General features: G+C 43.4%; 1 protein-coding gene across 9 annotated transcripts in view; it reads right to left on the reverse strand.

Annotated features, from left to right (window-relative positions):
- The window catches only part of tcf3b (transcription factor 3b), a 31,884-nt gene extending 18,653 nt beyond the window's left edge, over positions 1-13,231 (reverse strand). For 4 of the 9 annotated variants that reach the window (XM_014216375.3, XM_014216373.3, XM_014216374.3 and 1 more), the window contains exons 1-8: positions 12,658-13,228; positions 9,253-9,354; positions 7,594-7,666; positions 2,853-2,926; positions 2,303-2,375; positions 1,878-1,918; positions 1,480-1,615; positions 1,204-1,250 (exon numbers count right to left, since the gene is read on the reverse strand). In XM_014216375.3, coding sequence (XP_014071850.1) covers positions 1,204-1,250; positions 1,480-1,615; positions 1,878-1,918; positions 2,303-2,375; positions 2,853-2,926; positions 7,594-7,666; positions 9,253-9,333 — 525 coding nt within the window. In that variant the 5' untranslated portion in view covers positions 9,334-9,354; positions 12,658-13,228. Of the gene's footprint in view, positions 1-1,203; positions 1,251-1,479; positions 1,616-1,877; positions 1,919-2,302; positions 2,376-2,852; positions 2,927-7,593; positions 7,667-9,252; positions 9,355-12,657 lie in introns of all 9 variants that reach the window. The other 5 variants (XM_014216370.3, XM_014216372.3, XM_014216368.3 and 2 more) reach the window with 3 other exon arrangements.
- Positions 13,232-13,612: the final 381 nt, after the last annotated feature.

The raw sequence follows: 13,612 nt of genomic DNA on the forward strand, positions 1-13,612 counted from the left end.
AATGAAACAACGATTGCGGGTGGATAATTCTGTTCTTAAGAAGGAAAGAAAGAGGATTTCTGGTGAAAATCCTCACTAATGGGGGTTTCATGTAATTCAGGTTATGACCGTGTGTGAGGTCCTATAGTCAATGGCAAAACAAGCGATGTAATATGATAGAATAGAAAACAGATTCATATCAATTTAGAGAGACAAGTGTCTACATAAATAATACAACCAGTGTAGATGTCTCAGTAACAAGGGGCCACAATAAGGGAAATAGGATGTGTTGTATGTGACATTTAGGTTAGGGGTCAGGGCTGGACCCTAGTGTACAGGTATTGGAGGATTAGTGGAGGGGTCTGTCGGTTGGGTTGGACGAGTGGGAGGACTTGAGAGCTTTGCCGGACTAGGTTACAACACAGAGCTGAGGGTGCGAAGGGAGGGGAGAGGGACACAGGATCATCAGCAGTCATTAATCTGGGCTCAGACACGGGCTAAGAGGCCTCGCGAGCAGCGCGCCTCACAACTGGGTCACTCACAGGGGGAGGCCACCCAGACCATCATGTGGCGAAGCGTAGGCAGACGGAGGGAGGGGGAGAGAAGCGGGGGGGCAGCTGGGAGTTGAAATGAATTTACACTAAAACCGGTGTTTAACATCATCTATGTTTCATAGATGATGACCACAGAGGTTTCAATATGACTGTCATATTGGAGAGTGCATGTGGCAATGGTTTCAGTTACAGAACATTTTTTGTCTAATGGCAATATTTATTTTTTATGATCCTTGGCAGAGGGCCTTCCAGTCTTCCACTAATAAGGCATCAGGCAGCCTGAACACACCAGAAATATCTGGAACATCTTACAAGGCAAGGAAATACCCCCGGCATGCATTCTCAAGCAGTAGTTCAACACAAACAAGTCTAGTGTTATTTACCACTGTTGGTTATTTGGAAGTATTATCAGTAGCCCGAGCAGTGTTGTAGACTAGAGACTATAGTTGCTTGTTTGGAGGCTCTCTCACTAGCCTGGGCTGTCAGTTTGCCTGTGTGAGCAGAGGCCCTTTGTGTCTGTCTGTCAGTCAGTCAGTCAGTCAGTCAGTCAGTCAGTCAGTCAGTCAGAGAGCTGCTGGAGCAGACAGACAGGGTGGTGAGTGTGTGAGCATTAGCGTGGGGAGACTGTGTCTGTCTGTGGGCTGTGAAAGGGAGCAGAATGAACACTCACTGAGGACGGCAGGCCAGGGGGCTTGCGGATCTTCTTGGGTTGGGTGTCTACAGGGAGACAGAGAGAAGGTAAATCACATGGCTCGCTTCATCAAGGTCGACTGTTGTGTCTAGTTTGAAAATAACATCCTAATGACTGTGTATTGCTAGCGTTTTCACAGTTAGAGAATCATGCTACGCCTATTACTAATACTCTTGCTCAAATCATCCGACAGAGAAGGCAAAAGCCTGGAAAACATTAAAGAACTAAAGTGGGCTTCTCCCCGAACCACCGTACCTAGCTGGCCATCGGGAGGCCTCCTCCTGGGGTTGTTGGGGTACGATCCGGAGTAGAACTGAGAGGTAGACTTTAGCCCAGAGGGGGACATGGCATCTGGACTGGGCATGGCGATGTCACTGGGTAGGAAGCCAGGCTGGCAGAACAACACAAAGAACAAGGGGTTAACAAACAACACATGCAGGAATGCATACAAAGCACACATGAATGCACAGTTCTGGGAAATCCAGAATGCTCTAATTCAATGCGTTTCGGATGAAAGGAGAAGTGAGAAAACTGGGTCGTCTTTATACTGAAGCCAGACTTTAGCTCAAATCAAGTTAGAATTGGTGACATAGGAAACCTAAACTATGATCTTAACTAGGTTTAATAAGCAAAGGGGTCAGAAGCACTCTTACCTGGCCACCAAAGGAAGAGTATGGTATCCTTTCATTTTTACCTGTAAGAAGAAATTGACAATTAGCGGTTTCCTTATGGAATGGTAGTTAAACATCGGGTATTTGGAGTATACTTTAACAATGACAAAGTCAAAATCAGTAGCTGTTTAAAATACAAAGTAGTGATAAAAGTGCCCCCCCCCCCCCACCCCCTTTCAGAGCGCTCAGCTGCTGGCCAGACAAAACCCAAGGGAGCATTTCTGCTCCAGTGCTCTTAACATGCCCAACGCACACACGCTTCCTGGCACTATGTCACTCAGATCATTTCATGGTTATAACAAAACACGTGCACACCAACAGTAACTCCACTACTTATTTACAACCTATCCCAATTACAACACTGAAAGACACAGAGACAAGCCAGCAGAGACCTGAGCGTAGCCTACCTCCGATTCCTGAGCTGAGGAAGGGGGATGACAGGCCCTCGTGCTCATTGTAGTGGGAGCCATCTCCGTAGCCCTGTGGGGAAAAACAGAGGGGAAGACAACATGGTAAAGAGTTAGTGAGCAGAGTTCACTGATCAGTAATGAGTCCTTCCATGCCATGGCCAGCGCACTGGTTCATCCCTGTCTGTAAACTACCATGTGAGCTCAGGAAATGTGTACGGGATCCAGTCTCTAGCAATTTCTTAATCATCAAGTTGTGGTAATAACAGTTTGCTGCAGCCAATCTTCACCCCCTGTACACCGTTCCTTATATTTACAATGAGACGAGCCAAGACAGTTACCGTGGATGTGAAGCCGCAAATTACCGTTGGGCTTCCACAGAGGTAAAGACTAGCGCAGAGCCTGCCAACGCCCGACTCTGAGCCAGGCTATTAGGTACAAAGTAAAACTACCAGTCTGAATCAAATGCATAGTTTGCCAATGCACTGAGCTGTTGTGAAGTGAGTGTGTAGTGTATGTGAGCCTGTGATGAGCCCCTGGTAGTGCTTACCCTTCCCTGGTTGAAGGGGGGGCTGTTTTGTTCTCCTGGGCCCCAGGATCCAGAGCCATTGCGCTCATCCAAAGCTGGAAGAGAGAGACATGAAAGGGTTAGACTCGCACTGACTGGCGAAAGTACAGAACGTCACCATTTATATGAGGGTAGGCTATTTTATACTTATCTGTTTTACCTTTTAGAAATGAAAGCACTTTCTGCATTTAGGCCCCCATTTGCTAGGAATATAAAACCAAATACTACAAATTTGACTACTTTAATATACAAGTGAATTTGTCCAAATACCTATGGACACCTTCAAATGAGGGGACTAGATACATCAAGTGCTTTCATTTCTAAAATGGTAAAACATATACGTATGAAAATACAGTCAAATAAAAGGTACTGTCACATACTGTCACCTCATATGAAACATTTGATCTCAAATCCCAAATGGTGGAGTATAGAGCAAAATTCTGTTTTAGCTTCACTGTCCAAATAAATATGTAGGGGTATATGTGTAGGAATGTAGCCATAATGCTAGCACCCATCACTCAGCTGAACTTGTCAGCACTGCAGGGTCCCTGAGCCAATGCATGTCATTCACAGGTCTTAAATGGCAACACCATTGGGACAACACAGCACCTTTAAGAGAATCTGTCAATGTCGCATTAAGGAGGGACCGTTCCATATGTCCATGTGAAAACCTAAAACTGAAGAAGCAGTGACGGGAACTGCTGTTTTAAATCACCAGTCTGAAACAGGGCATTTCACTGATTCTACAGTGGGCAATGATCCTGTCGTAGTTGACTAAGAAACCAGACGATAACAGAATATGTGTCATTGTCCAGCTTCTCATTGCCATTTTTTTCACAGCAGTTGTGCAGATGCCATAATATGGTAAGCCATAAATTGCCAAATAACATACATATTCAATACACAAATCATATATGAATATGTTAAATCATTTCACGAGTGGCGGCTGTGTGGCTGAGGAAAAACAAGCATTCTAAAGATTGGTGGAGCAGAAATTCCAAAATACCCCCATCACCCCTTTCTCCTTGTCTTATCCGTTAATGCTACCAAGCCTCTCTGGAGACACAGGGCTTAATTGCATACTGATTTGCATAATTGTGCATATTAATGCAGTTTCCTTATGAATATTCATATTTCTCCTTTGAATTCTGCCTAATTAAAAAAATGTGTGAGAGAGAGTGAGGGGGGGAGTGAGGGTCTGGGCGAGATGAGCGGCTGACGACTCAGAATGAGTGATGAGGCTAACAGAGCGGTGCAAGCACCTACACACGCCATGACAGCTATGATCTATGGAGCTGATGCCACTGGCATGGAGAAGCAGGGGAGCAGAGAGAGAGGCACCTCCAAATATCAGCCTTACTCAGTCACTGTCAGTGAGCTGAAAGGTCACACTGCTAAGACAGTCACATTTAGTCACAAGGACTGATGGACACAACTAAATATGAGCGACAGGCTTTGCATGGACACCACTTCAACAGCCCTGCTGGCAGAGTTCGTCCACTCAATACGGAGACACGATCAAATCCACATAAGTGGCACCCCAGGGCCATAAAATAAGGCTTTTTAAAAACCTTCTCCATTATCCAGTGTCTACCATGGCTTTGTTCCAACAGCCAGTCAATAGTAGTATTTGGTGCCCACATAGACCTACGGCACTTAATAAAAGGCCTCCATTTGGCGAGCGGGTACTACATGAGATAGAGAGAGCATCGCCTTGCAGAGAAACTCTGACAACATTGTTTCACACTTTGTGGAGTAATTAACTTGGAGGCAATTAAACAAGGTGGGGAGCTGCTGAGGTGACACCGACGCACAGCCAGCTATATTGAGAAGTGAGAGCCAAACACTGAGGAGCCTACTGCCACAATGGAAGAGGGGAGGAGAGAGGGAGGATGGGAGGACAGGGGTGAAGGACTGAAGGAAAGAGGAAAAGGCATGGGCGATAAGAGGGGAGAAGGACAGGGCTGAGGGACTGGAGAAGGACAGGGCTGAGGGACTGGAGAAGGACAGGGCTGAGGGACTGGAGAAGGACAGGGCTGAGGGACTGGAGAAGGACAGGGCTGAGGGACTGGAGAAGGACAGGGCTGAGGGACTGGAGAAGGACAGGGCTGAGGGACTGGAGAAGGACAGGGCTGAGGGACTGGAGAAGGACAGGGCTGAGGGACTGGAGAAGGACAGGTCTGGGGGACTAAAGGAGACAGACTTCATGCTGCAATAATTGTTTCATGTTCATTCTTCATGCTTTTACAGAAGATCTTCAATTTCATTGTTTTCGTGTAATGATGTTATAAGTGTGGTTCCATTCTCTTCTCCCACTTTCTACCTGTTGAAACGTTGCGCTCCAACGTCTAACCTGATTCAGTAGATGAGAATCTAGTGAAGGCCATGAGGGCAATATTAACACTGTACAGGGCAGCCGGCCGCTGAACAAATAATCTGATTTTGAGGCACAAAATCGTCTCACTGGGCAAAATCGAATATGCCTCTGAAAAGGCAGCCTGGATCATTTTTTGCGTACGTCTTAAAACCACAAGCTATAGGCTAGGTCTAGTAGACCAGCCATTTTCTAGTGCCACCAGTATAGGACATATTAGATAGAAGTTGGCTGTTCAGATCATAAGGTGACAAACATCCTATGACAATCATCTGAAATAATATTTGTGTGGGAGTGTGTGTGCACAAGCATGTGTCTCTGCCTGTGAGAGAGGGTTGTTTGTTGTTGTTGGGGGGAAATGTGGCCTGTCCTGGGTGGGTGGGTGACGGGGCCAGCAGCTGCAGAGGTGAGTGAGGCGATGCCTGGTGGAGCCCTGCGGGTGTTACTGCTCCCACAGCCCCAGCTCCAGCTCCAGCTCCCCTCTCCACACGCTCTGGGCTATGGGCTCTGACGAGGAGGGGAGGACGCCCAATGCAATTAGCACCCCTCTGAGTACTTTTGTGTTGGTGAATAGAGGCGGACTGGTAGGCCACAACTCCACCGCTGCCTTTCCCGCGCTGAGTCACCTACTAGTAGAACAGAAGCGGTGATGTCACAGGCTACAGTTGGGCCAGTCAAACAGGAAGTTGACCTGTTTGCAGGAGAACAATACAGAACAAACAGGCTGCTCTTTGTTATGGCCATGCGATCTTATAATGGAGGACTGAAGTCAAGTTGTCATTTCAGGAAAAAGTGGAAGAGGTACGAAACACACATTTTTCACATACATTGCCTACTTCAATAGAAGTCCATTCTCCTCAGGTGAAAAACTGACGTAAAACTGCTAAAGTGTGTAATTTAGACCTGTGCCGATGCTACTCCCTGTTGATTGTATATCTAGTTATAACAAGGGATTTGGTGCAGCTTCAGAGTGGAAAACAGGAAGAAACGTATCCAACAAGCCTGAATTGTAGCTTACGGATGCCCTAATCTCTCACTGGATTGATAGGCTTGTGTCATAACCTCGAACAGAATCTCTAGAGGTTGGCGGTGTGGCACTCGTGCTATTACGAGCTACCTGGAGTTCTCTGAAAGTTAAATGTGACATCTTGAAGTATCACATTCGAATGGTGTCAATGACCAAGGGGCACACTTAGGACAGGGGCAGGAATTAACTTCTCACTGCTAAGTAATTGCCTGCTGTAATAGAAACAAACTGAGTCCTGCCACTGATCCCCATTCAGAGGGTTCCCACTCTGGCCAACACTCCATGCTGGGCCAGTTAAGTGTTCCAGAGCTCGGGGTGAGGGGCATTGTCTCCGGCTGAAGCCATTTCCTGTGAACCAAGTGGGGGGAAGAGCCTTGTGCCGAGTTGGGGGAGGAGTGTTTTATACTTCAGGGTGGGGGAGTCGTTTCAAGTCCATAAGCCCTTTTCTGCCTTTGTTCCTCTGCGGCTGAGTTCTTACTCTGGGGGCCGCACAGAGTGTGACTCCATTTCACACTGCAGGTTGGCAGGGTGACAGAGGGAAGGAACATGACTTACTAATAACATTCAGCAAAAGCTACTCGCACACAGGGGTTTCAGGTGTTCCGAGGTGGGAAAATACAAGCCATGATGGTGGTAGAAAAAGATGCTTTGGAAGTTAAAAAAAATATTTATTTGAATTCGCTAAATAGAGACATATTGTAAATCTAAATGGTCACCAAGATAGTTTTCTTCATCACCCCACCAAAAAACACGTTGGGTCTCATTCAACAACCAAAAATAAAGAAGACATTCTTCTGAATTAGAGAGATTTTGTCATCCAACACACAGCGTTCAAAGGCACCAACAACGTTCTGAAGCTTTAGCACAGATGAATCATCTTGGTTAGATAAAAAGAGCGGGGGTTAAAAGGGGGAAATGTGCACACAGAGCAGGCTTGAATATTTCCACAGGAGAACTAGGATCAAACTAACCAGCTCTGGACAACTTACTACCAGCAATAAAAGGTGATGAAATACCGTCCCACACAGCGGAAGTAGGAGGTCAATCAAAAATATATACAGTATCTTTAAATTCTATTGCCAAGTGAATGGGTGAAGGCATAATGCAATAGAACAACACCACTACTGCACCACTGCTCTAGTACTTTAAACGTATTATATAAGGACAATTAGCAATGTTGCAGCTACATATAAACAGCCATTATCCATTACTTACTGACCTTACTAAAAGTCGATACAATAGAATTTAGGTACTGCCCTGCAGGGTATTTAAGGCTCAGAAAGACAGTTTTACAGTATTCTGCATTCAGAACAGAATCTTACCTGATCCGCCAAACTGACTGCTAGCGAGTGTCGTCGGTCTGTTCTTTCCATTAGCCACAGGTGGTGCAAACATCTAGAATAGAGAAGAGGTGGGAAATAAATACTGACGTGAATATTCACATAGGCCACACCTTCACTGAACATACAGTGAAGCTAGATCATCGTCTGTGATGTGAAATGTGGGCTGGACACGGATGTTAGGAGTGATCTAGCCTAATCCCTGGTCACAGGTGCTTGCTTAACATGCCACCCTCATGAGCCACTGTGTGTGCTTCTGCCTCTTGGCATCTGGGCCAGCAACAGCCATACTGTAACATTATCAGCCAATCCTGGCACAAAAAACACACACACACACACACACACACACACACACACACACACACACACACACACACACACACACACACACACACACCTTTGTGTCCAATGGGTTTATATTCCATACATAGCTACTGCTTACAGGACCATGGACACATTTCTGATTTGAGTGGGTGGCTACACAAATGGATGTGCATAGCAAACCTAAGTCTTGATTGAGGGCATGATATTTGATGCTCCACACACACTAGTGGCCCATTAAGTAAGAGAGGGAATAAAACCAATGGAATTTCCCTACACATAAGGCTTCAATAACACAGAGAGGAAATCAAATACCTGGGCAGATCTTATATTAGTAAGCTGTGGTTAGTGGAGGAATATCGATGTGTGGGACATCAAGTCCGATGACAAGCGTTTACTTAATTAGGGTTCCTGGTCTTGAATTCAAAGATATTTTTCCACGTATAGTAATTATCCATAACAATCAATTTACACAGGCTCAGCTATTCAATTTATCCAGAGAAAAAAAAAACAGACATGAATGTCAACTTAAAAGCCCAACAGAAATCATACAGTAAAAATGTATGAACACACAGGCTGATGCCAGCAAGTAGATGAAAATCAAACCCAAAATCTATTAATCTGACCATTCATAAAGACCTGCTATTCAAGAGACATAAATGACAGGGTTACCCCATTACACACAGCATGTATTGAGTTGAATATACGATCTGGGGTGTTTCAGCGCCAGAACCACTCAAAAGTATGGAGCGTCCCTTCAAACGCTTCCCATAAGTTATCAGCAGCCATTGAAATATTGAAAGGTTGTGCACAAAATAAGAAAAAACAAACTCAGAGCAAAAATAAACACTACGGCAAAATAGGAATCAAATACATCTCGCTTGAATAAATCTTCACGATTCAGGTGAGCCCAAACCATAAATCAACCTTACTGATTTTTTTCATGTTCAAACACTGGTTTAAAACCAATGAATAAACACCTAGGACCTGTGGTACATTCAGGTGACCTTGCTTAGACTTATTGAAGATGGGGTAAAACAAAACAAAAATATTCAAATCAAATAACTTCTGGGAGGGATGAAGCTACTTCTGCCATGCTGGAGTTCAAGGATGGAAAAGAACATGGGGTAAGCAATGTGGAAAAATTATAACCTGCTAATGAATCGAGAACAACGAGAACAGTTTAACGGTTTTGCTGTCATTATATTGGATATGTAACGGGCCCGTCCCTCCCCATTCAGCCGCTCTCTCTCTCTCTCCCACCCTCCCGGTCCAGCAGTCTATGTCCTGGTCCCAGACCCCTAGCCCACTCTCTCTTACCGCACTGAAATCCAGGAGGTCGTTGAGTTCCTTGTCTTGTGTTCCCACTGCAGTCATTCTCTGCTGCTGCTGCTCGTTCATGCCCCTCAGTCACTAACAACCCTACGAGAGAGATTCGCAAATAAGATAGACTGACTTTTAGTGGAACCAGACTAGAGCACAAACACATTGAATGTGACTGAAAAAAATAAATAAATAAAAAAATCAGGCTAGATATTACTGGCTGATATGCCTGAGGAATTTCTGAGTTCTATCACTTGAGAAAATGAATGAACATACTGCTTTTTTCTGGCCATGTAATTCACCCTTACCTACCACTCACTATGGACACGGATGCGTAGAAAGTTGGCGAAAGTTGAGTACCCAGACTAAAAGTTCAAGATCCTTCCCCTCTTATTGTTGTCTAGATGATTTCCCAGAGGCCCTACAACCTTAACACTGCCGCCTGCCCACCTAGGACTTCTTCATGGTAATAATAGTTGCCAGACATGGGTATTTTGGCATATGGGACATGGATATTCAAACAATATACCGGGAAAAAAAATGGGCAACACTATTTTGTTGTAACCGAGTTAAAATGGGTAGCACCATTTCCCTTGTCACATATAGGCCATTGCAATAATTCATTGGGAATAATCACATATGAGCAAATACAACATAAAGAAAGACCAGAGATGGTCATTAACTCCTTTGGGCATGACCACATAGGTTACTAATAGTGAGGCATCACTACACAGGCTGCAAGGAAGGGAATCGGACACTCCATGTGAAGAATATAGGCCTACCTAGTTAATGTATCCCTTATTCAACCTTTACCAAGGCTAATCACTTCTCTCAGGCCATGTCTTCCACAACAAATCACATGCACGTTGATCATCCATTTCTACATGAAAGTAAAGTATATTAGGTTTACAATTAGACATAATTGGAGCTATTGTTAGACCAAGGCAATAGGGGTGAAAGGCAGAGCTAATGGACGTATGCAAACATGTCATTACGAAATTACCATATGTCAGCACAGAGGAACCTTGTCAAATGGCACAAAAGGCATGAATACTGGATTTACCCTGTGTTTTGCATTCCAACGGGAGCCCGAGGCAAAGAGGCAGAGCTCGGATGCTCAGCAGCACTACATGCCTCAGAATAAACTGCCAGTGCAACAGAGAAGAAGCACTAGGGCGCCAACAGGTGGTGTACTTTTACAACCTCCTTTGTAGTCCATTTCTTGTGCAATTTGTTGTAAACAACCATTTGAAGGTTTGAACCACAAACTAAATGCAACTTGTCAGGTGTAAATGTAAACACCAAATTTGTAACAATACATCAATTGCAAAATTTAAGCTATTCTTACTGTCTTCATATTTGTCACACACACACACACACATAGGGCTAGTAGTTCCTTTGAGCCTAGAGTGGAATCAAGGAATTGAGGTCTTTTAATTATTTTCTTTTTTTTACAATTTACGCTTTAGTATCTTCAACGTTTAATAAATTCCTTGGAGAAGACGTGTACATTTTTTTTTTAAATACTTTAAAAAATGCCTATAAACCATGCAAAGGAGCCATCAGGATCAGGCCTTGGTATTGAAAGTGAAGGCAGGTTAGGCCTACATGACCTAACCTTGAAACAATACTCCCACCCCCCAATATAACAATAGGCCCAATTGTAAATATGCCTATGTTGTCTTGCCACACTTTTGGATAAGGTGGTAGGCCAAGGATACACAAACCTTGCCAAACATAAACCACAAAAACAATTACTGTTCCAAAATGTTGTGGGTACATCTGGATATTTCAAAAGACGCTGGCACTGTGGATACACACATTTTATTGTACAGAATTGTATATTTTGCTACCCAGTTAGAACAATATTCGGAAGCAATAGATTAGGGCTATGGTCGCCTTGTGCACGTGAGCCAGACAAGGCATGACGTCCTGCATGTGCAAAACTATAGCCTGTATTCCTAAAAGGAACATATTTTTAACACAATTTTTATGTTATTTTAATTAAACAAAACACATTTTGACAAGTGGGCTACTCTACCCACACCTTGCATATACAGACCTCTGTTTCTGATAGCTGACATCAATACAAAATCCATTGTGATCATGAACTTCCCAAAACCTTCGAACATATTCAACCACCACCAAAAAAACTAATAGTAGAATGTGAGCTTTGGACAATTGTGTTTTTACTTTGAATAGACATGAACAGAAAATGTAAATATATGTTTTGAGTTGAAAAAACTAAAATACAACTGTTGCTTCTCAGCAAGGGAATATAATGTGTCTGGCTACAATGAATCCAACTAAAACTTTACATTATTGTCGGGAATATGTCCATGATCAAATGTACTCAGAAATCTGCTGGGTTCAACGATATTTTCGTTCCAATGAAATGTTTCCATATCGTTTCCCGTAGTTTCCCTAACTGAAACAACGTAAATATTTATTCCTGGTTGCAAATTCATTCTACTCCGCTCTCTAGCCGTTTCCAAAGATAATAGGCCACGTCTAGGTCCTATAGCCTACTGAAAAGGGATGCTTTCCAGCCGGAAGATATTGTCAGTTTCCAAGGGCTCTATATTGTGGAATTAAGAATGGGATCTCTCTCCACACAAAATGTAAAATAATTCCATTAACCTTGAGGAAAAGAAAAAAACATCTAAAAGACACTGAAAACAAATTATGTGTCCTCTTTGAATAACTGTGAAAGTAATTGAAATAAGGTTATACATACGTTATTTCTTTTGAAATATGACAACAAACTCAAGGTTGAAGTTTGCATTTCAGTTAGTCCAAAAAGGAGATGGTGGGGGGTGGGGGGGAATAAGGAATTTCCTGCCAAATGTGGAATAAAATAAATGTAAGTCTAGCCTGTGACTAGCCGCTTAACCACTTTCATAAAGGGGTCGTTGTTTGTGTATTAGTGGTTATAGAAACGTCTGCGTTAGTTGCTTTACATTTCTGATGAACTCTTGCAGTGGCAGGGTGAACCAATGAAAGTACAAGTTTATAATGCCCCTCAACATTACTTAGGCTATATAGCCAATTAGATTTAGTCGTCATTCCCACTGATCAAACATAGGCTTCTTTATGGGAAAATTGAGACTAGTAAACACATCAAAGTGAGTCAAATTCAGAATAACCTATATCTTTATGGTGAACAAAGGACTAATTTCCCCCACTACACGGTTGGTGCGGAGACCATCACAGACTTGAGGGCTGAACTCGCCACCTTACTAGAAACCAGACAAAAACTTGCATCCCCCCGCTCCAACCACACATTCCCAAAACTTTTGATAATTGTAGAAGTCAGACGTTCTACAATTGGCCACATCACACCTAATGAATTCGTGCAATTTCCCCGACTATATGTCAGTCTGAAACAGAAGCATTTTTTACCTTTAATCTTCAAATGTCTGGCATCCAACAGTAAAAAGAAAGGCTGTCTCTCGCAGGGGGAAAAAACATAAAACTTCAAGAGAATTTCAACCTCAGCGCGTGAAACGCATTGGATCGCTGTAGGTCTTCCTTATTCCTCCTGAACCTTGCTTCGTTACACTGTCCACGTCATTAGTACAATGTAACCAGTTTGTATCCAATCAATATCTAGTTATTAATCTCACGTCTTCCTTTTTGTTGTTACAATTGAGATGATTTCATTCTTCTAGAAGACATCTTAACCACCTCCGTCCACATTGTCAAAAGCAACAACGTATCCTTCCGCATAAAAAGAGGGCCTCAAAGCAGCGGTGTCCAATTTCAAACGCCTATATAGAGACAACCTATTTGCTCCTCGGAAAAGAACAACTATAAGTTGTAACGACTTAAATTGATGTAACCGCCGCATATGTTAAATCGTTGGTCAACAGTTAATGTGTACTCTTCAAAATAAAGGAGATCTAAAGGACTACGCCTTTTAGCGGAAGGTTATAGTAGGAAAGTTAGCTGCGATTACACAGCAGCTTCACGAGATGGAATGATAAATCCGTAAAAGCTTAGCCAATAGAAAAACATATATGAGTGACAAGCAGACACGGAAGCCAATAGCCGACCGCAAATACATATTTGAACCTCCCTCTTCTTGACGCCTGGTTTGCTGTGTGCTCAGGGAGGCTGTGAGGGGGCTACAGTGTAGCCTCTGACATCATTTTAATGCTGTGGTTAACATTTTGCTCGGTCTACATTTTGTAAGCGTAGCCTAGGCTACTCCAAGCAGAAGGGTGAAATTGTCAAATAAATAACATTCATTGCCTAACTATATCACACTACTAGTTGTACAAGGCTTGGCTACAACTATGTGTACTGTAGTGCCAACAGAGTGGGCATCACTAAATTGTTAATTCAGACTAGCCAT

The sequence above is a fragment of the Salmo salar genome, chromosome 10 (genome assembly GCF_965601325.2).
Source record: "Salmo salar chromosome 10, fSalSal1, whole genome shotgun sequence".
Taxonomy (NCBI): Eukaryota; Metazoa; Chordata; class Actinopteri; order Salmoniformes; family Salmonidae; genus Salmo; species Salmo salar.